This window comes from Sprattus sprattus (assembly GCF_963457725.1).
Source record: "Sprattus sprattus genome assembly, chromosome: 1".
In the NCBI taxonomy this organism is placed as follows: Eukaryota; Metazoa; Chordata; class Actinopteri; order Clupeiformes; family Clupeidae; genus Sprattus; species Sprattus sprattus.
In genome coordinates this window covers 70053568-70079020 of record NC_137920.1, presented here as the reverse complement: position 1 = coordinate 70079020, position 25453 = coordinate 70053568, and the positions used below count along the sequence as shown (strand labels likewise).

Sequence of the window (25453 nt, the reverse complement as noted above, 5' to 3'; positions counted from 1 at the left end):
GGCGTGCCGAGGAAATGGCCAAAGCTTTTGGCGACAACCTGGTTAAAAATAACAGTCTCCTTGTCCCGTCGCATGGTGACTAGCAGAATTTTTGACATTCACGATTAAGGAAGCTGAAACAATTCATGAAATGACTGCAAGTAGGCTACTTCTCCTTGACCTTGGATGAGAGTACAGATGTGATGGATGTTAGCCAGCTACTGATTTTAACAACAACAGTTAATTTGAAGTGCACAAGGAGTTATTAAAGTTGGTGTCTTTGCATGATACCACCAAGGGCACGGACATTTTTAACGCTGTTAATAGTGTTGCTAGTGCGTATGGTGGCCTTGACAAGCTGTCAGCTGTTGTTACGGCAACACACCGGTTTTGCAGGGCTCCTCCAACCGAGTGGAGTGAACTGCCCTATACTGTACTGTATCATACATCAGGTGAGTAAGGGAGAAGCAGGTCATACTGATTTTTGCGTACGGTAGAACAGATATACGGGGAAAATGTGAATACAATCTTAAAAGTGGAGTGGAAATAATACATGCACTACAAACATGGTTATTAATGTTGTTTTGTGCCATCATTGAATGGTGATTTTGATTTATTAGAGCCCTTTGCACTGAAAAGAAATCGCTCAGTAATGTGGTTATTTTTGTTTCCTTAAACTGTATATTAGTTCAACAAACATGCAGAGAAGTGTATACACATATTTTGGTCTTATTTAAAATGGTATTTTTCTTATGTCCGATTAGTGGAAGTGCGCTGTACTATGGTAGCAGATTAAAAAAAATTGTGGCCCTCCCCATCAATAAAGTTGCCATTGTGTAATCTTAACACTGTAGCGGTGAAGATAATTGTATATTTTTAACACCGTGCTCAGACATTTGTGGGGACCCCTTCTGTTCAGTTAAAGACATAACAGCATGTGCTATGACTCAAAGAGAAGCATGTCGAGTAGCAACAACTCAACTACCTTAAAGGAGTAGTTCACAATTCTAACCCGATACACTTCTTATCAAGTTGAACAAATTGCTCCTCACAAGGCCTCTGGCCGTCTGTTCTGTGTGTGCTGTTCCTACACACTCCTGACAAACAGGAAACAAAGTGGCTCAAATCGAGGTTAAAACCATCTTTGCCAATCAACACGTTGCTTTAGGAGCACAGAAAGGAAGGGTGTTATTTGATTGGCTGTTGAGCTCATATCACAACCCATTGCCAGAATCGCAAGACTGAACATTTAATAAAGGTGTGAATTAATCTCCGCTGCATACTGTTGGGCGTCACCAGAGTCTAAAGAAACGCATTGAATTTCATTTTATTTTTTATTTACATTTGAGTAATACAATTCAATTAATAGAAATCAGCAAATATAAATAAACAGAAATGAAATACAGAGATGCAAAACAATTACGAACACACACTGAAAAGTAATTGTACAAGCAAACGCACACTGACTGTTTTCAAACTCGCTCACTAAAAAAAAGTCAAGTTGACCAACTATAGTGAGTTCCTTTCCTCCAAAGGTATTGCTCCCTTGTTTTGTGCATGAGTGCATGAGTGTGTGTGTGTGAGTGTGAGTGTGAGTGTGTGTGTGTGTGTGTGTGTGTGTGTGTGTGTGTGTGTGTGTGTGTGTGTGTGTGTGTGTGTGTGTGTGTGTGTGTTGTGGTAGGTATGGGGTAAAACATATTTACAGATAAATGCACATCATCCTTCTACCAAAGTTAGAAATAGATGGGATGGTACTGTCTACGAGTCAGTTTAGTTTGGCACCTGGGGCAGGCATGTGTCCGGTCAAGGGATTCGCGTAGGCATTGCTTACAGAACATGTGACCACACAGGGTAGACACCATTCCTCTGCCACTCTGCACAATCTGTAAGGAAACAGAAAAATACGTCACCCAGGCTCTTTATCGCTCATAATGCGATTTACTTCAGAGCATTGAACTTCGCTACCTGAGACCGGCTTGCTTGTATTTGACCTACAATAAACCAACCAAAACAACCATGTACTTGATGTTTGACTTTGGTAGGAAAGTTGTTGATTCGCTAGTTTATATAAATCAAATGTATGTATCAAAGTAAGCACATTCCATCAGCTAGCTAGCTCGTGCTAGTGTAACAAGCCATCTTGTTAGCTTGAAGCTATTCATCTGTTGTTGTGCTTAAATTAAGAAACTCCTTAATGTGTTGTGATTTATAGACATATCTGACGGCACCCACAATTACATTTGAACAAAACAGGGCATTGTTTGCACAACATTTTACTAAAGAACAACGGGGGATTGCTAGCTTTGATATGCTAGCGGACATTGCTAACTTACAGAATACTATCAGGCAGGTGTAGCTAAAACTTTTTAGTCGCTTAATATTGTGCCTAAACGGACACTATATACCCCGACACTTTTTGGCTATCAGTCAGAGAGTCTCAAGAGTTGTTCGAAAGCCATCAGCTACTTTTTAGTCGCTTAATATTGTCGCACAAAAGGAGGAATTACTATTAGCAATATAGATGCAATACAGATGCCGGGTTACGTAATGCTAACGTTGGCATAGAAACTGTCACTCAAGCGTCAACATTACGTCGACCGGGCTCTTTTAGGCATCCGGTGCCTTCTTAGCTTGACAGTGGCACCAATAAATACAGATTTGGGGGAAAAATGGCGGCGATTGTTGTTGTTTACGATTTCCTATCAGTTCTCACCACACAACGACGTCTCATCTTTGCTCCTTGAATGTCGATATGTAATGGTATGGAGTTATTGAAACTTACTACGTGTAAAAAAGACTAGAAATTGAATGTTTATTTTTAAGCCTCGAAAGTTGCACTGGGTGCCTTTAATGACAAAAATAACAAATTTAACAGGTTAATGCACAAACTGAAGACCTACAACAATCAGTAGCTCCCAGCACACTGGTCTTTCTTTTCTAAGGCAAAATTGATACAAATGTACCGTATAGTCTGGTTTGTTTGTGCATGGCAATACACTTGGAACTAAATAAATGTCACATACAACCAAATTGTTCAACTGTTTTTTTAGGGCTTTCAATAATATATCGAAAGTCTTTTTTCTGGCCAATTATTTGTAAGTATATTCCATCAATTTCAAAGTTTCTGTTTGTGTAGTTAATACACAAGGGCATATCATTGATTAACTAAGTGTGAAAACTTTACCATTCGGAAGATAACAGAACATGATGCAAGTACTTACCTCATTATATGTGTTGAAGCATACGAGACAACTCACTTCACCTGTTGTCGACCTATAAAAGATAATCTCATTTTGTTATCTGGGATTTTGATGAGGTGAATCATTAACTCAAAGCCTACATGTTACCCATAACCTAAGAAGATTATTACCCTTGTATGACTTTTAGTGATCAATCCTGAAAGCTGTATGAGCACATGTATGCTTTTCATCCCATTCAATTGAACAAAAAATATTAAATGTCCTTAAAAGTTACAGTAAAGTGATTCCAATGGTCCAAAGTGATGCCTTGGTCAACACTTCTAACCGTCGCTACCAAGAGAAATTTCTACTCTCGCTGATTTCGTCACATAGTGTCGCGCAAGTGTGATTGGCTAGATCAGGGGTCTCAAACTCGAATTACGTGGGGGCCGATGAGTGTCCAGTCTGGTCATTGGGGGGCCAAATGGGGCCCATTTAAATCAATGGAACTTTTCAATTTTTTTAATATCAATGGAACTTTGCGGGCCGGAATCGGCCCCCGGGCCTGAGTTTGAGGCCCCTGGTCTAGATAGACGGCACGCGCCGTTGACTTTTTATCAAGATCAATCTGATACAAAAAGTCAACAATGTAACAGAAGAAAAATGCCTTTGGTGTTGTCACACAACACTCGATGTAATGACGTGGGCGGTAACTGTTCTCTGAAGAATAAATGCAGCAGCCTGAGGAACACTCTTTTTTTGTCGGCAACCATTTCAAAAGTGTCTGCGACATTAGTATAAATCAAGTATAACTGTCCATTTTGTGTGTCTAACCTGGCATTTGTACAAAGTCCCGGCTCTGTGAATCGGAAACAAAGTGGTTCTGACTGAATCACACAACATTCTGTTTCTGCTTGTCAGGCGGGTAATAAAAGTTTTGCTGTTTAACAGAACCGATATGTCTGTACTGTTTTGTCCTATTTGCTAATGTTGATGACAGCTACTGGTTAGCTGGTGTCACATTCTCGTGCCAGGTTATGTTAAATTGCATGCTCAGACATTGGGCTTTTTTTTATTTGCCGAGATTTGCTCCTGTTGTGATGTTAGCTATAGGAGCAGGAGAGTTGTGAGCACTGCTGCCTGGAGTAGCTGTGCTGGCTCTGGGAAATTGTCTCGTCGTCTGCATTTGAGCTCCACAGCAACTGTAGCGGCAGTTTGCTTACCCACAACCTTGCTGTTCGATTTATTATCTGCCGTGTTGTTTCCTTTATCATAGAATTTATCTGTACGCTTGAAAGGGTTTTTATAGCCACGAAGTGAAAAACACGAGTTTGCTAGAATATATAAGAGTATTTGGATTGATGTTATGCTAGGTTACAATACCTTCCTTCTTGGCTTAGCTGATACAAATGTACGGTCCTCTTTTCGGTCACTGTAAAAACAATATGAACAACTAACTCTCGCTAGTTTTTACTCCGTTGTGTTTTGGATGTAGTGCTTGCATGTTGTTTGTTTGTATTATATATTATGTTTGTTTGGCATTCAACTATGACATTTCTCAGCTAGCCCTGCTCCTAGTGTCGTTATCGTTGCCTTGGCAATGCGCATACATGAATTTGGGGGTGGACCTTCTGAAGCAGCACTTACGTGAGGGGTGTACTCGTTTAGCTGTTGAGCTCAAATCTCATCAGTCTTTCTTTAGCATTGCTGACTCCTTCTTTAAGTACGAAATACTATCTACCTGGCGTTCTGACTTTACTTATCAATCAATCACCCTAACATAAATAGCAGGTCAGTACTCCAGTACAACACTCGATGCATAATAATGGTTCAACATTGATTGTAAGAGGCATGATATTCAAGGAGATGGTCTAATTACTTTAACCAGGCATGAAAACGGGTAAGGGGTGAAAAAGGTGAGGAGGATATTACCCCTCTAGGGGGGGTCCGGGGGCGTGCCCCCCCTGTAAGTAAAATTTAAATATTCCATATTTTAAAGCGTCAATCTGATGCAGTTCGAGATGCTTTTTTTCCAACCTGGGGAGAGCTGGAGAAACTTAGCTTCAGCCATGAGTCAAAAAATATTTTGGCCTCCTTACTTAGTATTATGCAAGCCATTTCATGCCAGCCTGTCACTGGGTCTATCATTTACAGTATATGAGGCACAAAATGACAAGGGCACCACAAATGGCTTAATGCATAGCCCCCACGAGAGATGCCGTAACTTAACTTGTCTACTCTTCCATCATGATTGACAGCCAATACAATGTTATGTAATTCAGATTTCAATACATTTTATTGGCGAGGCCCTTCGCGTTAATATTTCCATGCACTCGCATCATCCAGTTATTCAACATAATAAATCAGCGGCGAAAAAAACAATACAATCATATATTCTTTAGAAGTACTAAATGATGCAAAATGTAAGGATCTCTTTTAATTTATGGACTTCTTGTCAAGAAAATATGATTCTATTGTTTTTTTCGCCGCTGATTTATTATGTTGAATAACTGGATATATATATTTAAATATATGTTAAGCTCCTATTAAAGTATCCATCCATCTACTTCCAGTGGCACTTGCTCTTGACTGCTTTGCCTCTTAGCTTGGCGACTTGGCCTTTTTGAGCAGAGCATCACTGAAGCCTTCCATGTGACAAGAATCCCCTTTGCAGCCATGCTCACCTTTCTTGTCACCAAAGTGCTTATCATGTCAGTGCTCAGGGTTGCTCTTTATTGGGTCTTGTTTATGGTAACGAGACTGAAAATGGTCATCTGACGTCATGATTTGTTTTATACCTGCAAGGCTTGTAGGTTGACTGGCTGCAATAGTAGGAATTATTTGCTACGTTAACTGTCTGTAGTCAAACACCTTTGCAATGGCCACTTTGCCCCAACAGAGCGATTCAAAGTTAGAACAGGGAGTCTCTGTGGCGTTTGAGTTAATGTAGCTAAATGATCTTACACCATCAGTTATTCACACCGTAGCCGTCTCGTAACCAGGCTAATCACATCATTGCTAACTTGTTCATACTTGTATCTTAAGGTGACCATCATCCTGTTAAGTTACCGAACACATGTTTTAACGTTTTATATGCTAACATTCCGATCACAAAAAAAAATGCGTCCAGCAGGGATTCCAAAATTATCCGGGATTTTGCCTCGTCGGATATTATTGTTTCTCTGGGTCTTTCAAAAATGAGTTATTACGCCTTTACACGTTTTGGAAAGGGTATCACTTACGTTCCACCTTCTTGCGCAAGCTCTGTCATTGGTCAAACTTTCCCAGTGTTGACAGATATAATTCATTATCCTCCAAATACGATCATTTTGAGCCTTTGATATGATACGCAATTTACAATCTGGCAACACTGAGCACCTTGTCGCCGCCAGCACTAGTTGCATGCTTACAAATGTACATGTCATCTGAATATGAAAAATATGTCGTCCCCCCCCCCCCCCCCCACAAAAACAAAACTCATCGAATCTACACGATTCACGTAGGTCACCTATTTTGTTTTCAAAACGGCGAATTTCGCTGAAAGGTGAGTGATTCTCATGCCTGTTTAACACTGAAATATGCATAACATGTGTTTAAGGAGGCTACCTGAATCTAGAGTTGGCAGATGGAGTGATGCCGGGGGTCTCCTCTTCATCGCTGATCAGAACGTAGCCTTCAGTGGCTCTGCCTTGCTGGCTCTGGGAACCTGACACATAAACAGGGAATCCATTTTCACAATTTTTTAAATTCATTTTGTCCCTATGCCAGTGGGAGCATTATTTTTCATATTGTTCAAGAACAATCATTTGTCTTTTTTTTGTTTTTGATGAGCTAGCTTTGTCAGGCATGCAAACATTGATATGCTAAAAGCCTTTTTTCAAGAATAAATGCAAGTCAATCTTACCTCCATCCAACAGCTTCCGGAAAAGGGGTGAGCAGTTATGAAAGAGACGACAACATATGCCATTAGACAAATGTCCATTAAATCCAATTAAACAGAATCAATTTGAAATGTTAATTCTAAAACCCACCACAACGCAGTCAGTGTTTGTGAGGTCAACCACAGATGCTTCTGGGGTTTCACTTGTTAGGTCCACTACCTCTTCACCTGCAAATAAATGAAATTACACAACTGATAAAACCTCACCTAAACATCACATAAAACAAATGGTTCATTCTGACATCCAAACTTAAGGCATAGTCCGTGGCTCTGGCAAATGGTTGTTGACATTTGAGCTCAACAGCCAGTGAAATTACACATCTTCCTTTAATGTCATATTAAAATAATGCAGGTAATATGCCAATCAGGAAAGATGACAACATGGAGCAGGGAAAGGAAAGCGTATTCAATATATTTATATTGGAACCACATCTAACTCCATCAAATGATATCTGTGACGCCAAATACAACTTTTCACTGAGGACAAAGAAGGTGCTAGTTTATTTCTACATTTATAGCCATCCATCTTGTAACTGAAAGATGTGACACTGAGCTTAACAAGTAACACATTTTAGTTTTATACCACCAACACACGTTGGTGAAACTCCATCAGTAGTTTTCAGGAACTTACCCCGAAGTCGGTTACTCTCGACATCAATGGTCTCTGGAGGTTCCTCCGAGGTCATGCTGTCTGTGTTACGTCTACTTCTCTTGGACCCGCGTCTTGAGCAAGCATCACCAACCCGTTTCTTTCTCTGAGTCTGACATAAAAACAAACAAATGTAAGCACACAGACAGAAAAATATATAAACAAAGGTACCTAAAGGGTACATTGGGTAAATATATACATTAACCGCATACTCCATGTAACACGTCTTTTAGAGGGGTCCAAGTCTCAGACACCAGTTCATGCCAATTGCACTATGTGCTGTATATTATGAAACAACATCCACAGATGAAGATGACACACAGAAATACCATGCTCTTTGGATTTTACCCTAGATTTCAGCAAACCCCGAGTTATATACCGTGACCACGAATGCCCATATTTGCATGAATAGCTTACTTACTGTTCCACTCATGTCACTGTCATGTAGATTCTGCTGGATGCGTTCTGTACAGAAAACTTGCCACCTCCGTTCGCACTTTCGATTTTAACTGTTCCATTAAGGGGGTAAAAAAAACATTACGTGTAAGCATGCGGATTTCTTGGAAGCAAATCTATGTCAACACATTATCTAACGTTAAGAAGGTAACGTTAGCCATCTACCTAGCTTGTCGCAATGGTAGTGGCTGGCCAAGAGTGGCTAACTAAAAATAGTTTGACATATTTGCTGATGGTGAGACACACCACAATTTACAATGGCGAAAGTGTCAATCTCGGTGCAACTAAACGTTCATTGTGTCAACTAATCAATGTTAGGTTTTGAAAATCAGACAAAGTCTCCCTGTCAGTATTTCAAGATGCAAAGTATAACAAAACATTAAGTGTAACAGGATATCGTACTACTTAGTATGGCCAGCTAACTAGCTAGCAACTTCAACAAGGTCCCTAAACGACACGTAAGGTTTATCAACACAGCTAATGCTACCGTTTTGTCTCTCGGTTTCGTACAGCGGTAAAGATAGTTCGACGTTAGATATTCGATTTTAACATTTGGACACGACAAAGCACTCCATGTTAATGACATGAAGGAGGACATGGACAGTCCACTTAAATACGATATAATCAAAAGAGATAAACAATATTTTTGACGCTATCGATTTTTATATACACAGTTTCACAACATTCAGTCGCTTCGTTCTGTGTTAGCTAGGGACCGTCTACAAATTATACATTTCATTGGCGTTTTCTTTTTGACATCCCAGTTGGAATTGGAAAAATATGTAGACATATTTTACAGATATAATGGCTCTAAAATCTATACTAAGACGACATACCATGTCAGTTCAGTCTATTTTAAAGAACATTTTCCTATAATATTTCACTTCTGTGTCCATGTACTTATTTTTCAGCTAAATCTCACTTGTAGTAAGTGACACTCTTAAATCACTTCTGTTTCCATATGATTTGATTTTTCAACAAATTATCATCTATGACACAAGTGACACACGGTAATTGGGAAATACTACAGCTCAAAGAGTAATTTTGTTATAATGTTATAATTGTATGTTTACGATGTACGTCGATTTCTTAGCAAAACCTCGCTTATAGTTTATGGCATGCTGTAACTGGGAACTACTACAGCCATCAGAATTGGAAAAAAAATCACTTACTAAATTGTAGTGAATATTTTTCTAAAATAGTTTACTCCCGTTTCCATGTACGTCATTTACTTTTTTAACAAAATTTCACCTGTAGTAAGTGACACTGTGTTAGGGAACTACTGCACCCTTCAGAATGAGGAAAGGGTCACTTAGTATACTTTTGGTGAAACATTTTCTGAAATAATGCACACCTGTTTCTATATAATGAGACTATCGCAAATGTTCACCTATAGTTAGTGACTCATAGTAATCGGGAACTACTACAACCATCAGAATGAGGATTTATCTTTACAAGCTTTTACGGGGAGTTTCTTCTCAGTATGCTTTGAGCGAAGGCACAAACTCTGTTTTGGACGTTCTATTGGTTTAAAAGGTTTTTTTAATCGTCAGTAAATATTTTTAAAAGCATCTATCATATCAAATCGAACAACCTTCAAATTTGTAATTTGTAGACTGTCCCTTACACAGTCCCATAGGACCTGAAGGATTAGTGAAGGTGTCGTTTAACTGTTTTCGGATAGAAATCGATAGTGACAAAAAATACAGTTACTTTCTTTTAGTGGCTATACATGCACAAGTTCATGTAATTAAGCTGAAGTGCTTGGAACATTTACGGGAGTTTCAAATCGAATATCCAGCGAATATCAAACATCAAACTACCTTCACCACGGTCAGTTTCGTTTGCACAACAGCTTCTGTATCACCAGAAAGCTAAGTAGTCGACGTGACAAGCGAACAATTAGTTTAACTCGTGGGCTATTAAACTTAGACACCTTCATATCATTATAGTCAACATTAGGTACCGCTCAAAAGCAAAGTTTTCGAGGTTAAGGTCAGCGTTGATGTTAAGCAACCTCGAATCCGTAGCAAAAAGTAAAAGTACGATACGGTACACAAAGGCAAATTAATGATCTATACCTGTACTTGAGATCACCATGTTTCTTGTGTTGTATAACATTTGATGTTGACTGACACAAAGAAATCTATGATACACGGCTAACTGGCTATCTAGCTAGCGATAGCTATCCGAATTCCTTCCAACGACCTGGGCAGCTAACGTTAGCATCGTCTAGTAAGGGATTTTAATTGTCATTAAATTAAGTGAGATATTGACAATAATTACTATAACTAAGGTAATATCCTCTCATGAACACCTGAATGAGTTGTTCACGACCATTTCAAACATTGACGTTTAATCTGGAAACTTACATTACGTTGTGAAAATAATCCATTTGTCGGGGTCTTTCGCAAATTCAAAAACTACGTCTTGTTCTTGTGAGGTTCATATAGCTTGGTTATCCTCTATATACACTTCAACATTTACTGCCACCATCAGGACTGGAGTGGCATCGACGGTATAAGATTACACCATCAGGGGTTGAGGTAGCTTTAAAAGAGGCAGGCATTGCTGCTTGTCTATTATGATGTCTGTGTGACAGTGGACTCCTTTGGCGGCTATATATGATGGACATGGCCAAGATTAACAGTTATGACCAAAATACACAGTGTGTGCTTTTGCCATATTCCAGATTGGCACAAGGGCAATGCCCTACAAAACACAATGTAGAAGTTATATAGAGATATTCCTTTTGTATTTCATGGTGGGAAAGAGACAATATATTATTTATCTTAATTAATCAAAGAGGTACTGCAAAAGTTAAGTCAAAACCTTTATTACAAGTCTACAATTTGGGTTTGGTAAAATAATCAGGCAGCTGGTGGACACTTAGATACACTCTATACAGAAAAAAAAAACAATGGCAGGCACTGTTGGATGTGGCAGGCAGGTACATGTTAACCTTCAACAACAGAACAAAAAAAATAACATCATATACATAGATTCAAATTCACTTTATGCATTTTCTAACAGTATACGTATAAATTACTTAAATGAAATGTGCAACTGCAATGGTGTTAACTGCCCATGACACTACCGACTCTCCAAATAACAGCTCCCTAAATTGTGGTATGCTTTGTTTTGTAGTGATAAATACAGTTCAGAAATAATTTAAAAATCAACCAAACATCCAAATACTCAACACAGACAAACACAAAGGGGGAAAAAAGTACAACCGATTTCTTACACATTGGTTTCATTGTACACAAAACGCAAATAATTGGTCAACAGCAGCAGTATATGATCACCGTTTGGAGTGACACCACAGCATGTTACAAATGTTGTAACCTTTGGTGCAAATTTTGAGTTCACAGCATCATTATCCATCCTCCATACCACAAAATACACGCTTATTCAACTTACATGCCCCCAGCAGCGATTCTATCATATACACCTGCTCATTTTACACTAACAGCCCTGTGTGAACTGCAAACCATATGGCTTTTAGGCATATAAGCATAGGGACATAGTCAAAGAGAGCAAGGAGATGTCTAGCTGCCCTCTCACGATTTTCAAGCATTACAGTCTTTGGTATTTACAGCAAACTGAGCAGTTAAGAAAAGATGAAGGTACAATACAAAAAAAAAAACTTTAAATGTCCTTCATAAGGCATTCAAGATAAACGTAAAGGCCACAAATACGAACACAAGCTCTGGTGTGGAGAGGACATATCTGAATATCCAGAGACACCTCTGGCTAATCATGGCTTCCACTGATGCTTCTTAAGTAGAGGGAGATAAAGCTACATTTGGGCACTTGGGCATAAACCAACCAAAATTAAACTACTATTTTTTTTACTTTGGCTTAATGTAAACAACATGATTCCATCCATCCTGCTTTGTGCAATATGTACAAGTTGCTGATGGTGTAATGGTGTGGGGAATGTCTTCTTGTTACACACTGGCTCCCCTTTAAGATTCACAGAGCACAATCTGACAATGCGCATCCCTTAACGCGTCTTACCTTGTTCAAATGGCCACCCCCCAGATTATGTTACACATATGATCTCAAGCTGGTGCCATGAACATGACGGTGACAGCTATTAATTACCGTGACAACCATAAACCCTGTAGTAGGTTGCCCTCGGAAATAAGAAGGATCTGAAGCGCTATACAGATGAAGGGATATATCATTGTTGCAATTCACTTAGAGGGTATTTTAAAACTATTTAAATTATTCAAACACAGTGAATAGCAACAGTTTAACTTCTAAAAGCAAAACTGAACAGCAAATTCTGTGATATGAAAGACCATTTTTCAGTGTATTACGCATATTCATCAGTTCCAATGTCCTTTAAATGGACACAGACACTGACACTGATTGACAAGGTCTGGTAGAGCTGCTGAAGGAAATCTGTCTCCTGCCAGTCCAGCATAACAACAGTGAATGATCAGGACTAACTGGTGGCTCCATTATTTTCTTTGATTTCAGTCAAGTCTCTCCAGTCTGATCTTTGAAAAGACAAGTTGCTCAAAACCTAAGCAACATTACTTTTCAGGTATGGTAAGAACTCAACATCTGCGTACTTGTGATTTCTACTTACCATACAAATAAGAATTGTAAAAAGGAATATTGCACTTCTATTTCTTTCAGTACACTTTTAAAGAAATGGCTTCTTAATTTGCCTTCCCATGACAAAATCTTGGACCAGTGTTTAGAAATTCAAAATAATACTGACAACATAACTTCAATGCACCCATACTTCACACTCTTAGTGTTCGTCATAGGATACCTGGGCTTCAAATGAAATGTGAGGGCTCTTGTAGGGTTTCAAAACATTTTTGCTACAGTGGAAATAACGTATTACTATTTTAAAATACAAAAGATAGAAAAAATGGGAGGGGGGCGGTAAAAACAGGCACCTAGGTTTGTAGTGACAGGGAGGAGTGGCTCAGAAGAACACACATCTGGTCAGGTCATGTACTGAGTGATGGCACGGAGAGCATAAAGCAGTTCCGCCTGCATACGAGCCTCCATCAGAAGAAGATTCACGTGAACCTTGAAGTGGGGAAAGGCAAGAGGAGAGTAATTTAGTTATTCAGACTGCATTTAGTCTTGTCAGTGTGCCGATTTAATGGGTTTCTTTTCCTAAATGAGCCTGGGGCTAGGCTGTGTTTAATACAAAGACTTGCGGTTCATGCCAAGTGTTTGAGACAATTTTTTTGTCTTGTCATATGTAATTAACTTACCATGCTGTGCAATAATAATTACAACTAATACGGTAAACTTCAAAACTACAGCACAACTATATTTCGCATTTGGCAATGGAATGTCTTTTTTTCCTCCCTGAATAACAATGATAAGCCATTATATGGCACCTGTACTTTAAGTTCAAAGTGGAGGAAGACTAGGAACAATTATTTACAAGGAAAATAACGAAAAACTTGTAGTGATAAATGCAAACAAAAAAAACACACCTTCTCCGAGTGGCGGAACTGATACCAGTAGCTGTCATACATGCGTTGTGTGGTCCTCTCTGGATAGCACGTCACTGTCTTTATGTAAACTTTCAGGTTACGTTCCAGCAGCTGATTCACCTCTCCATAATCATAATCATCATACCTACACACAGAGGACCCAATGAATTGTACTGACACGATCAAAGCCAACAGTGCAGCTCATATAATATAATAATGGAATGTGACTAAAAATCTTGGTGTGTCTTACCTAATACCATACATGCAGTGGACATAGTTAAAAAGCGCCCTCCGCAACATGCTGGTATCGATGCCCTCACGGCTTGCCATGTTGTAATAAGTTAAATCACAAGCCGTCCTAAATTTCTCATCCAAGAGAAGGCCAATGTCCGAATACAATCTGTTCACCAACGAGAACCCATGGTCTTCCCATGAGTAATCCTAAACAGAAAGAAGCATTTGTCTTACACATTCAAATAATCGCATTACTTTATACTGTGAAAAGTACCTGTGCTGACAAGTGCACAACTTAAGTACCTGTGCTCGAAATGTGGGCGGGTTGTCCTCTCCTCGTCGGGCAAAGTCTTGATACCCAAAGGCAGCATCTTCAACAAAGCGTGAAGTTCTAAACGGTGAAATCATTTCGTCATCGAAGTCTGTTCAAAGGAACAAGTAAGCACTAATTACACCTCTGGCATCCATTCTTGTTTGTTATCTCTCAGTAGATGTGCTGGCAGCTCTTTTGCAATCAAGTCAGCAGTAGATCATATGATCTGTTCAAATCAGTAGCCAATATGGGGAACATTGAAAAGTTAATGTGAACAGATCAGCAACAATAAAAATGATCAGAGCCCTTTAGCTTGCATCAGAGTTGGGCAATTAGCCTACGTGGCATCACTGTGTCTGTGTTGTGGTACCTGAAGACCCCACAAGAAGAGACTCTTTCTTTTCTTTCTCAAAGCGGATGACCATTTCTTCCTCTGTGGCCTCCTCTTCCTCTCTCTCCTCTCGCAGCCTCCTCATCCTCTCCAGAAGAGACTCCAGCTCGCTCTAAAACAAACACACCGGTTGCCCATGCTGTTTTTAGTGTGCTGAATCGACCCATAGACTGGAGCCATTAAAGAGCAATTAACACTGCAATTGCCACAAAGATCCTCCTGTGTAGAAAGTAAAACAGAAAGTTGGAGGCCACTTACCTCGGGACTTTTGCTGAGAAGGACATCCTGCTCTGACAGACTGCAGCTGGTGAGCTCACACGTGCAGTAGGCACTGCCTGAAGCCGGCGTGTCGGGATTGATGCCACTGCCAAACACAAAACTGGCCAGGGCATGGAAGTGCGCCAACAAAACCACCGCATGGACCAGTTCTGCCAGAGACCAGCTGTTCTCTCCCGTCTTCAATAGGCCCTGTCAAACAGTGAGCGTGAAACACTAGAAACGCGGTCTGCTATTTCCATATGGAGTTTAATATCACTCCTTTTGAATATAAAACTCAGCTTGATTGATAATCTTCTTAATAATAATATATGTTCCCTTATATAAATATGTTTTGACAGTAGATATTTCGGTGAATGGAGGATTTAATGTTACCTCTATATGCTCCTTAGTGATGAGCCAAGGTCTGTGTGCGAGTATTTTGTTGAGATTGTTGAGATTTCTTAATTTCTCATTAGCATACTGCAGTCCTTCAAGCCACTCCAAACAAACTCCTATCTGGTAAAACTCCTGCACATGCAGTAACACCAGGAACCAGCACTGATGGCGAGCTGCTGCCTATATATTCAATTAAAGACAGACACAGACAGAAACATATGACTCAAGAGCAAACTACAAATATACTGCAAGTGATACTATGAAGGATACCAGAAAGGGAAAATAAAGCAGTTTACAATGAAAGAAACCAATTCCACCAAGGCGATAAATGTAGCTCAAAAACAGTACCAAGTCAACAATCAAAAGTATGGTGGTTTGGCAAACTGTTTATAGTTAACAGCACATGCTATTTTATATCTTTAAATCTGTCTCACCATCATAGCGATATAGTGTCTGTAGTGGAGGGGTAAGGGCCCATCCCTCCTTAGCAGGTAGAACTGGCAGCGCAAGAAGGCCTGCAGGTAATGTGGATGAAGCCCCATCACTTGGGTCAGGTTGTCCAGTCGCCCCGCAGGAGAGCACAACTCAGCTATCAGCAGCTCAGTATGAGGGTCCACTGCCCATGTCTCTAGTGACCACGCCTCCACAATCTACATTCAGAGAAAGGATGTAAGTGAGTTGTGTGCCTGTGTGTGTGTGAGTGTGTGTGTGTCTGTGTGTGTGCAGGTAACACATTATGCCAAACCCTCTCTCTCTCTTACCTCCTCTTCTGGAATAAAGGAACTGGGGCCTGTGGAGTACGGCGGAGGGCTACTTCTGCTTGTCTCCTAGGAAGACACAGGTGGAGGAATGCTTAGTGACAGTTTAACAAAGGGCTTGAGTCAACGACTCAGCTGATATCATGACAGATGGTGCTGCATTATCATCTGTCATTGTTCTCAGAAGAGTCACACGACGCTCAGTCTCTCTCTTACCTCACCAGCCATGAATGAGAAGAAGGCTACAGATCAGACGTATCATAGTTCAAATGGTGGATCGAGTAGAACGTTTTATGTGAAATGACCCACACTCTATTGTGTTCAGTAAGTGTGACTCACCATTTTAAAGACCACCATTTCAGTTGTCTCTACAAGAGCCATCAATACATGAAATCACTCCTGTTATGAACTTGAATTACTTTTACTATCAACTCCAAAACCTACTTAGAAATTTCAAGACCAGAATGAACACTGACAAAGTATCTGGAATGGCAGCGAAAGTTACTATCACCCCTGAAGTTTCCCTCTATTTTCTTAGGTTAGGGTTTGTGTATTGAAATATTCTGGCTAAGGAGTTTGAAGAAACCACATCACAATTAATCAGCATATAAAGTCATGTAAAATTTGAATATAAATAGGCGTATATTTCTCTCCTGGAGAAGTACCTATAGTGTATAAAGGACACCACATCAAGTGTGTGTTCTTGTGATTAAAGTAACAACAGAATGTGTGTGAAAAAACAGAAACCATTCACACTTCATCACAGGAACATCAGACACCTTGGGTGTAACCACACTACCCTCTGAAACAATAGCAAGTTGTTAAAGTTAATATGTTGCCACAAGTCAGCTGTAAGGATCGTCATCTGTGGTAACAACAAGATTAGATTATCAGATCTAATAGGTCAGGAGATTTTTATGTGTAATGTAACCTTGATAAAATGCCATAATCAAAATTATTTTGGGCAGCAGTGGGAAAATAATGGTCAGTCATATCCATGATCACTGGAGTATCTTAAATATTGCAACCTAGAAAACAAAGTAGAAAATTACACTATACAATATGGATATATTAAACAAATGCAGTTAAACTTGAAATCCTTGGAAGTATACTCAGGCTAAGCAACTGAGCCTCTTCTTAAAAATGTGGTGTTTACTGTCATGGAAACCACATATCCAAACCATCTTCACTGACTGAGCATTCAGACTCTCGAGCGCCAGCGTTATTGACTCGCCCATTGTGTGTTGACTTGAGAAGGACTCACACTGACAGTCTGCTGGTACCCCTCCTAAAACAATGGCCCACTATCTGTTTTCTTGGAGTTCTTGTCACGATATATACATGTCTATACGTCTCGTATCTACATACCATATCTACAAGTCAAAGCTGGCAAACCCTGTGCAATTCAAAACGTAAGCATACATTCACCATAGCAGCAAAAGTCACTTGACACCATCAATAGTGTTCGTTATATTGTCAATGTCAATACAATAACTATTTCAACAATGTGCAAACATTTTAAAAAGATGTTCTTGTATAGCTCCTTAGGATTTGATAGTGGTATTATGCAAGCAGGATTCTTCATACTTTAATGTGGGGTCAAATAGGGATATAAAGCAGAAGTGGAATGAGGGCCAACATATGAGCCTCTGGAGATAAATGCTCTGCAGCAGGCCTAGTAAACAAGGAGATAAGATAAACGCAATATCAGCTGAGATTGTTTTCCAGCATCTGACCACTGACTGCCACTCGGTTACCCTATATCATAAAAGCAGACGCTCTGCAGATTGCCATAAAAAGTACCTGGGAGTCCAAGGAGAACTGAACATTGTACCAGCACTTCAACAGTGAAAACACCTTGTTACCAGTGGCAATATGGAATGGCCAAGGGGAACTTAAAGGCTAATATGCTTAAAGTAATACACAACCTGAATTTTAGACATGAATGTTTCAAAGTACTGACATTTTTTTTTTTATACAGAGAAATAAATAACCTAAACTCTATGCCACACTTGGCAGATACATCAACGTCAGCAAGTAGGCTAGAATATGTATGGTATGGTGTATGTCCATGAAAGCAGTTAGTTGGCCTGATATATCACAGGGACGTGCTCCTGCGTCAGAAATGTTTACTCAGAATTGCCCCCTGACACTCACACACTCATTCACACGCACACACTCATTCACACGCACACACATGCGCACACACACACACACACATACAGTTTACTCTGGTCCCTTCCCTCAATGGACTGTTCTGAAAGGCAAACAGACATTAGGCCAGAAGAACATCAGCACCAGTGCCCAGACACTGCAAACAAAGGACTCGTAAGGTCCCCGCTAGCTTTTACGTGATGTGAGCGTATTCACACACACGTATCAGCATATTCTCACCATGTGTAGAAGTGTGTCGGCGTGTGTCTGTGTCTCTGTATGTGAGCAGTGCGAGGAGCATATGCCCGGGTTAGGTAACTACTGTCATTAAACACACTCATCACACCAATCTAGTTCACACAGCCTGTGCAACTTCAGTGGGGTGGGGGGGTTGGTGGGGTGACTAAACTGGAAGGAAATTAAAATACTGACTTTCGGAGATAACATTAAGATGAGACATGGTGTGTGAAGGTTAACCACAATTCTCAATTTAGGTGTGATCCACAACCCTGTGTACATTGAGTCCCTTTTTCTTCTTTTACAGTTTGTGTTTTATGTTTACAAAGACTAACTCTTTTTGCCTCATAATGCAATACATTCATAGCCCTTGATACAAATAAAAGGAAAGTGATGTTACATTTTAGTAATATGCCAATGTATGTAGCCCTATGCAATATGGAAATTGATGTAACCCTATGGAATATGGCAATATATGCATTAGGGTTGCTGAAGAGCTGGCCACTTTTGATGTTGTTGAAGCTTGAGCGGAGCCAGTCAGTCAGTGTTGTGCTTCTGCTAATGCGCTGGAATGTGACTGTGTCCTCACTGAGATCTAACTTAAACAACAACATGTGATCATGTGGTGTCACAGTGTTTTGTGTGCCCCCCCTGCTGAGGAATGTATTGATCTGTTTCGGCTTTGTACTTGTTAAATGCACTAAATGTTTTCATGATAAAATCATGCTGTGAGCACATTATAACCAGACATTAAGGTTCTGACATCTAAGTCCTCAAGGCTTCACCTCAGAGTGCACTCCTTTGTGCTGAAGCGTTCAGGCTGACAGACTCTCTTCTATTAGAAATCCAGGAGTCCCCCTGTGTGCTATCGCACATAAGCAATTGCCTGTACCAATAGCCCCATTTAAACAGCGATACCACTATATTGCCATCCAGAAGACCCCCTCGTTATGCAGGCTTTGCTTGTTTACTTGTTTTGATCCAAACAAAGCCGGCACAATGTTGCGCCAGTGTGTTTTTAGACAGCATGCCAGCGTCAGAGGTGTGGTGTTTAACACAGGCTCTTCAATGCCACATTCAAGACCACTTGGAACTCTAGAAAATTGCACTACAACGCCAAGTCAAAGCCACAGACGGAAAAAAATATATCCCTAGCGTCCGTGAGGCACGTCATTTGATCAATTTGACATTGATATCAGTATGACCTTGACTATATCAAAGGTTAAAAAACATTTTTAACGCAAGTGGATGAGTGAAGAGGCCGTGTGTTAAAATGAAGAAGAAAAAAGTTGTATATATAAATATTATATTATGTTACTTTGAAAAACAATGACAGGTGAACTTAGTGTCAGTGGGCTCTTGCAAGCCATGCACATTTACAGTTCAGGCTCAAGTTGGTGCTCATCGTGTACAACATGTTTATGGCTGAATAAAGGCACAACATGTCTGTCTGGGGCAATATAAAAGGGACTAGAGGTGCCAACGACACGATGCCCCACTGCACAATATTGTCAGTGTCACCTGGAACAATCTATACCCAGATACTATCTTGAGTATCTCTGTATACTGCTGGATCTCTAAAAACTAGCTATTGTAAGGACACAGCAAAATAGAGTGTTTACCAGTCCACATTTCATCTGATGAACGGACGTCCAAGTTAGTGAAGTGTTGGGAAGAGTTAAGCCGTATGAAGGCAAGGAGTGCAATGGAGATTTTCAGATGGTAATGTCCATGTAAAATAAAAACACATATTTTACGCACTTGAGACTTCCTACAAGTCAACAAGTGTGTGCTGTTAGCCCAAGAGTTAAGCCCTCTCTTTTCTGGTGAAAATTAAGCACAACAGGGATGAGACCATGCCTTTTGTACACTTCTTTGAAAAAGTATGATTTGATGGCATAGAGATATAATTATGTATGACTGACTAAGCCTAAACAATCGTGCTGGTATTACTAATGTATGTACAACTGGGTCATGAGCTTTACCTACAGAGTGATGAATGACCCCTAAGAATAGCACCTCTGAAAGTAGGGCAGAGCATTCCACCGCCCCCTTGCAACTTCCTACTATTCTGCACACTCGCCTCCTCTCTTCTTTTACTTGATGGGTAAAATACATTTATGTTACGTTATCTGTCTATTTTCAATCACAATTTTGAATCTAAAGAATTCAAACTGAATTGAGGATAACATTACCACTTTACATATTGCATTGTCATTTGCAAAATGCATTTTCGTATGCATGAACAAATTGCACATTTAACTGCCAATTGCAAAATGCATTGCCATTTGAATAAAAAGACCGATAGATCTCATGACCGATCAAGACAGAACACTTTTGGACATGTTTTACATTTTCAAGATAAATAGACAGACCTTACATAAATAGGATGTGAAAAGTTTTAACATTAGATTTTCGCAAAATCCTGAAAGTTAACCCGGTTCACTCATCACAAGCATGGGGACATATAGCCTAGGCTAGTTTGTTAATCATTAGGTGATAATCTCACCAAACGCTGACAGGATCAAAAGAGTAACGTAACCACCTGTGAATCCACCAGTAAAAATGTCAGCCGTATCGGCTGGCCCGTGAGTAGACTACGAACTTCATGTCGCAAGTAACAGACTTTGTCGTTCTTTTTGAAGTATTTAGCAGCTATATCATAACTCAAACTTTTACACATAAACTGCGCCGGTCTGAAATTCATGTTATTGATAGATGTTACTGGACAATGTAGAGGAAATCGCTTACCTTTTCGAAGATCATTTTCTCACAGAGTGTGCAGATGCGATAGCTGCATGAGGAGGAGTGAGCGTCCGCGTTTACACTCATACTGACTTGCTGTCTTCCAACGATGACAAATATTGTTAGTAATTGGTGTTACGACTCTTACACTTGCACACGCAAGAGTGGGAGAGAGAGAGAGATGTGAGGGAGGATGTTGTTGACTTGGCAGTAGTTCGCGGACACCCGGCCTCCCCTCCTCACAGCCTCTGCTCTCTGAGTGCAACCTAGGGAAAGTGCACTGTCTCTGTTCGGCCTCTATCAACACCACGCCCCCTGAGCGTGAAGATCCATACCCTTTCCTGATGTGGGTGATGGGATTTAAAGACATTAGGCAAAGTCTGATGAAAAGTATCCATCAAGCATGCTTTAATTTGGCGAGGCGATGTCTTTAACTGTGTATTTCAGGCTAGGTTATTGTGAAGTAAGACTGTAGGCTATATCTTACTATGTTGAGACACTTCATCGCAATATATAACGTCATTCGGCTGTTCTGATAAGACGTGTCGGAAGGACTACATTATGCCGGCCGGAAGGGTTTTAAATCAATACACTTTCAAGTGCCCCAGACTGCAACATTCGCACTGGTGGACCCATTTACAGTGGGCTGATAACGTAAAATGAAGAGACTAACAATAGCATTAAACAGCATAACACAGACGAAATGATACACAATCACACACTTCGAGACACAAAGGTGATACACAAGGGATCACAACCTGACTGTTACAGCACAAACACAAGACAACAAGTGATGCATACAGGGATGCTACGCAACGGTCTCTAGCCTGGAAGTTCTTGTTAAGTCCACCTCCAACACACTACACAGAAACCCACAAGGTCCCAAATGCATTGGTAAGATGATCAGGACACCGTTGCCCCCAGCACCATCACAAGCCTTGGCAAGGACAGAGGGCATGAAAAAGCTTCAGTAACGTCTCTAGCAATGTTTCAGAGGTGTTGGGGATGCCAGGCCACTGGAAGAAGAGGGTACTGGTCTTGGGTGTCAGGGAGGTTTCAACATGAGGACCCACCAGCTTGGGAGGGTGGCAATGCTAGGGTCCCTCTGCCTGACTGCGGCGGCATGGAGGACCCTCAGGTTGGCAATGCGGAGGGTCCTTTGGCTAGCGGCAGTGACATGGTGGACCTTCTCACTAGCAGTGGCAATGTGAAGGTCAGTCACAGGCCCCTCTCTGCTGGCAGCATGTGCCACAGCTTCAGCATCCAGAAGCATAATTCTCGATCCCCAGTGGCAGCTGAGGAGTTGGAGTATGTGGCGGCGGCGCTGGGTAGCAATGTGCGATGTGGGCCAGCTCTACACAGCCGTAACCCATTTCCTTGGACTGCTTATTCGTTCCCCCAGAACCCCTGCCATGGTTGCTGTGGAGGTGTGGTGGTAGCCTGGAGGGTGATAGGGGAGCACAGCACATGCCTCACCCCACGGCCGGATAAACCATATGGGCAACTGGGCAACTGCCCAGGGGCCCCAAGACGCCAGGGTGTCTCAGTTTGTCTGTGGTGCCTCCTGCGTTCTGTGCAAGCAGGGCACCCAAGTTTTATGATTTCTAATAACACAAGTTCACATTAAACATAATTTACAGCATATGCATTCATTACTTTCGCAAGTAAGCTGTGATATCAGCGAGAAAATGCATTAAAGTACTGTATGTATAGAAAAACAATCAAGTAAAGTACAGATACTCAGAAATAATACTTGAGGAAACGAAAGAAAGTATTTTTCTACTCAAGGACTAAAACACCCCTGTGGATAGGTATGGTTTGTGTTCTGCGGGGTGGGGGTAGGTGGGCACCAGAGTCACTGTTGCCCAGGGGCACCATGAAGTCTTAATTACGGGCCTGCTTCACCTGCCAGCTGTACCTGAAATAGGTACATCTCCGGTGGCTCCACCAATTGCAGTGAGGTAGCTTCATCGCTCCCCGCTGTGGTGCTTTTGATGCGGTTGTGCTGGTGACCCAGTGCTCCCTCAAAGGCCCGGGCAGGGAACACTGGCTCATCAGGGACACGGCCTTGGTTAGCCTCATCGAGGCTCTTGGAATGTAAGCCTATGGCTGTGCCCCCTCTTACTGCAACCATGCAATGAGCCCCTCAATCCTATCCAGTGTCGTCATCTCCAACACTTCTGACACCAGTGTAGCATCTTTCAAGAGGCAAGTGGGCAGCGTTGACTTCGTTTTGTCCAGAAGCATTTTATTGAGTTAAACTTTAAGGGGCCATTGTGACTCGAATGAAATGGAGGTCATCAATTATGGTTTCACCTGACAATGACCTCCCTGTAAATACATTTTCAGAGTTAATTTAGTTATAAAGTTATTAATCACAATCTACTTAATGAAACATATTTGTGTGAAAAAGCAGAACCTTTAATTAAATTATAATTTGAGAACAGATTTTAAATATGTAAAAAGCAAGAAAGGAAAAAGCCTTGAGAGATAATCCAATCCTAATTTGAAAGAGGCTGTTTTATAAAGCTAGTGTGTGGTCTGTAAATGTTAGTGACATGTCCAAAGAATACCCAAATCAAACTGCTGTAGTAGTGTGTTCACTGTTACAACGTAGAAGGTGTTGATCATTGAAGAATTTGGTGAAAACACATTGCTACCTTGCATTCAAACTCTTGAAATGCGCTGTTATTGGTTGAATCTTGCAGGTTAAAGAAAGAGGACAGGAACTCATCAGCAAATTCATTCTTGCTCTTTTTTATTGAGCCTATTTAATAGCTGGCATATAAACCATACCTAATCTCACCTTCCATGGCTGTGATAAGTAGCACTATTGCATTCTATTCAAACCATAAAACCACAACAGGCATACTCTTAGGCAACTAATCTTCCCCGTCCACAAAATGTATCCTCAATATCCTTTCAAAATCCTTTCAATTGCTGTTACTTCCCTTAGTTAAATTGAACTGATGTTAACAGGTGACAATTAAGATTGCTGGCAGGTTCTTATCGATAGCTTCTGGGAAAAGTGAGAAAACCCTGATTAAATCAGAAGCCGGAAAGTTAACTACTGATGATGACAAAAGGGGTGGAGATGAATGCTGACGCGGCAGAAGTGCTCACTGTCTCTGATAGTGATTAATTGTGCAAGATAACATTGTTTGACTGAATTCCCACCAACGAAGTCTGTGTTGGGATACAAAATATTCCTTAAGGTAATAACACACTTTTAAATGCACAGTTAATCGAAACTTGGTCCTTTCACTAAAAAAACTGAAGAGGTGAGAAAAGAAACAAAGGCAAAGTTGAAAGTGGCTATTTAGACTTTGGAACATCATCGTCCTATGGTCTGTCCTCCCTGTCCCTTAAGATACTGCCTGTCAGCTTTATAGATTCTTACATAAAACAACCCAATCCAATACACATTTGTATTTTTTTCCAGTTCATGCATGATTTCTGGAATTTCGGTTGTGCCACCCCTCCTAGAGACCGATATTAGTGTTTCATGCTCAACAACATTGCTCTCATAAACAAGTTTTCCAACTAACAAATGATGTGTACTAGTTATCCTGTTACCAATTAGCAGATGGAGGAACACGCACTGTTTTAAGTCTGAATGTGATTTCTTCTCTCTCCAGTGATTTCTTATATTACAAAACTGTATTCATTAAATGTTACTCATATTTATATTTTGATATGCTCACATCCATCCAATCACCCATACTCACACTTACTTGCTAGCACCCATCCTAACTTGCTAGCATCTTCACAATTTTTAAAATAGTTGTAGAGCTGTAATAAGATTCACCACAATCTGATTCCGACTACTGAGAAACCTAAGCTGTACATTTCACAGTGGTGTGCCATGGCTTTTATTTATTTTTTACCAGACTTCAGCCTGTCACCTTTCTTTGTCCTCATTAAAATCAGAAACACAGACAGAACACTTATGCAACTTTACGGCCCTTGCTTTGCTGATTTAACACTTTACACGCACTAATCTTTCTTTGCTCTTCAGTGTTTATGTGCTGCATTGTACAAGAGCACTGTGTGGAATGTACAGGTTATTCAAATATTTTTTTGATGTGGATAAAGTACCCGTAGAATGTTCAATAAATATTCAGCTGTCTTCTAATTTTCTTATACTTTTTTGTCAAAAGTTAAAATCGTGTGTAAAACTAAGTCCAGTTTATTGATGGGGACAGTAAGCTGCCATCCATCTGAAGAGACATAATTTATGTCCCCCCATTCTGGTCCTTCACAAATGAGACTTCCAAAATGGAGACA

General features: G+C 40.4%; 2 protein-coding genes across 3 annotated transcripts; both read right to left on the bottom strand.

The window, feature by feature from the left end:
- Nucleotides 1–1368: 1368 nt before the first annotated feature.
- On the bottom strand, nt 1369–10636 carry LOC308383013 (E3 ubiquitin-protein ligase RNF4-like). 2 transcript variants are annotated; one of them, XM_080860584.1, is made up of 8 exons: nt 10576–10636; nt 8169–8256; nt 7730–7859; nt 7190–7266; nt 7063–7075; nt 6765–6864; nt 3201–3252; nt 1369–1862 (listed from the first exon to the last, which is right to left on the bottom strand). In XM_080860584.1, the coding sequence occupies exons 2-8, from the start codon at nt 8178–8180 to the stop codon at nt 1713–1715; spliced, it is 534 nt and encodes a 177-aa protein (XP_080716710.1). In that variant the 5' UTR covers nt 8181–8256; nt 10576–10636; the 3' UTR covers nt 1369–1712. The 2 variants fall into 2 exon arrangements, with proteins under 2 accessions (XP_080716710.1, XP_080716711.1); XM_080860585.1 differs by lacking the exon at nt 10576–10636 and adding an exon at nt 8691–8782.
- A 2538-nt stretch (nt 10637–13174) lies between these two features.
- On the bottom strand, nt 13175–16057 carry sesn3 (sestrin 3; the record flags this gene model as incomplete). Its single annotated transcript, XM_080839088.1, has 9 exons — nt 16034–16057; nt 15707–15922; nt 15270–15452; nt 14877–15086; nt 14598–14730; nt 14218–14336; nt 13931–14121; nt 13681–13825; nt 13175–13261 (listed from the first exon to the last, which is right to left on the bottom strand). Exons 2-9 carry the CDS (start codon nt 15812–15814, stop codon nt 13175–13177), a joined length of 1176 nt encoding a protein of 391 aa, XP_080695214.1. The 5' UTR covers nt 15815–15922; nt 16034–16057.
- Between the last annotated feature and the right edge of the window lie 9396 nt (nt 16058–25453).

Coding starts and splice junctions, on each gene's coding strand:
- LOC308383013 (XM_080860584.1), bottom strand. Junction 7,267..7,729: donor CGAGAGTAACCGACTTCGGG/GTAAGTTCCTGA, acceptor ATTTATTTGCAG/GTGAAGAGGTAGTGGACCTA. Junction 1,863..3,200: donor GCTTCAACACATATAATGAG/GTAAGTACTTGC, acceptor GTTTCCTTACAG/ATTGTGCAGAGTGGCAGAGG.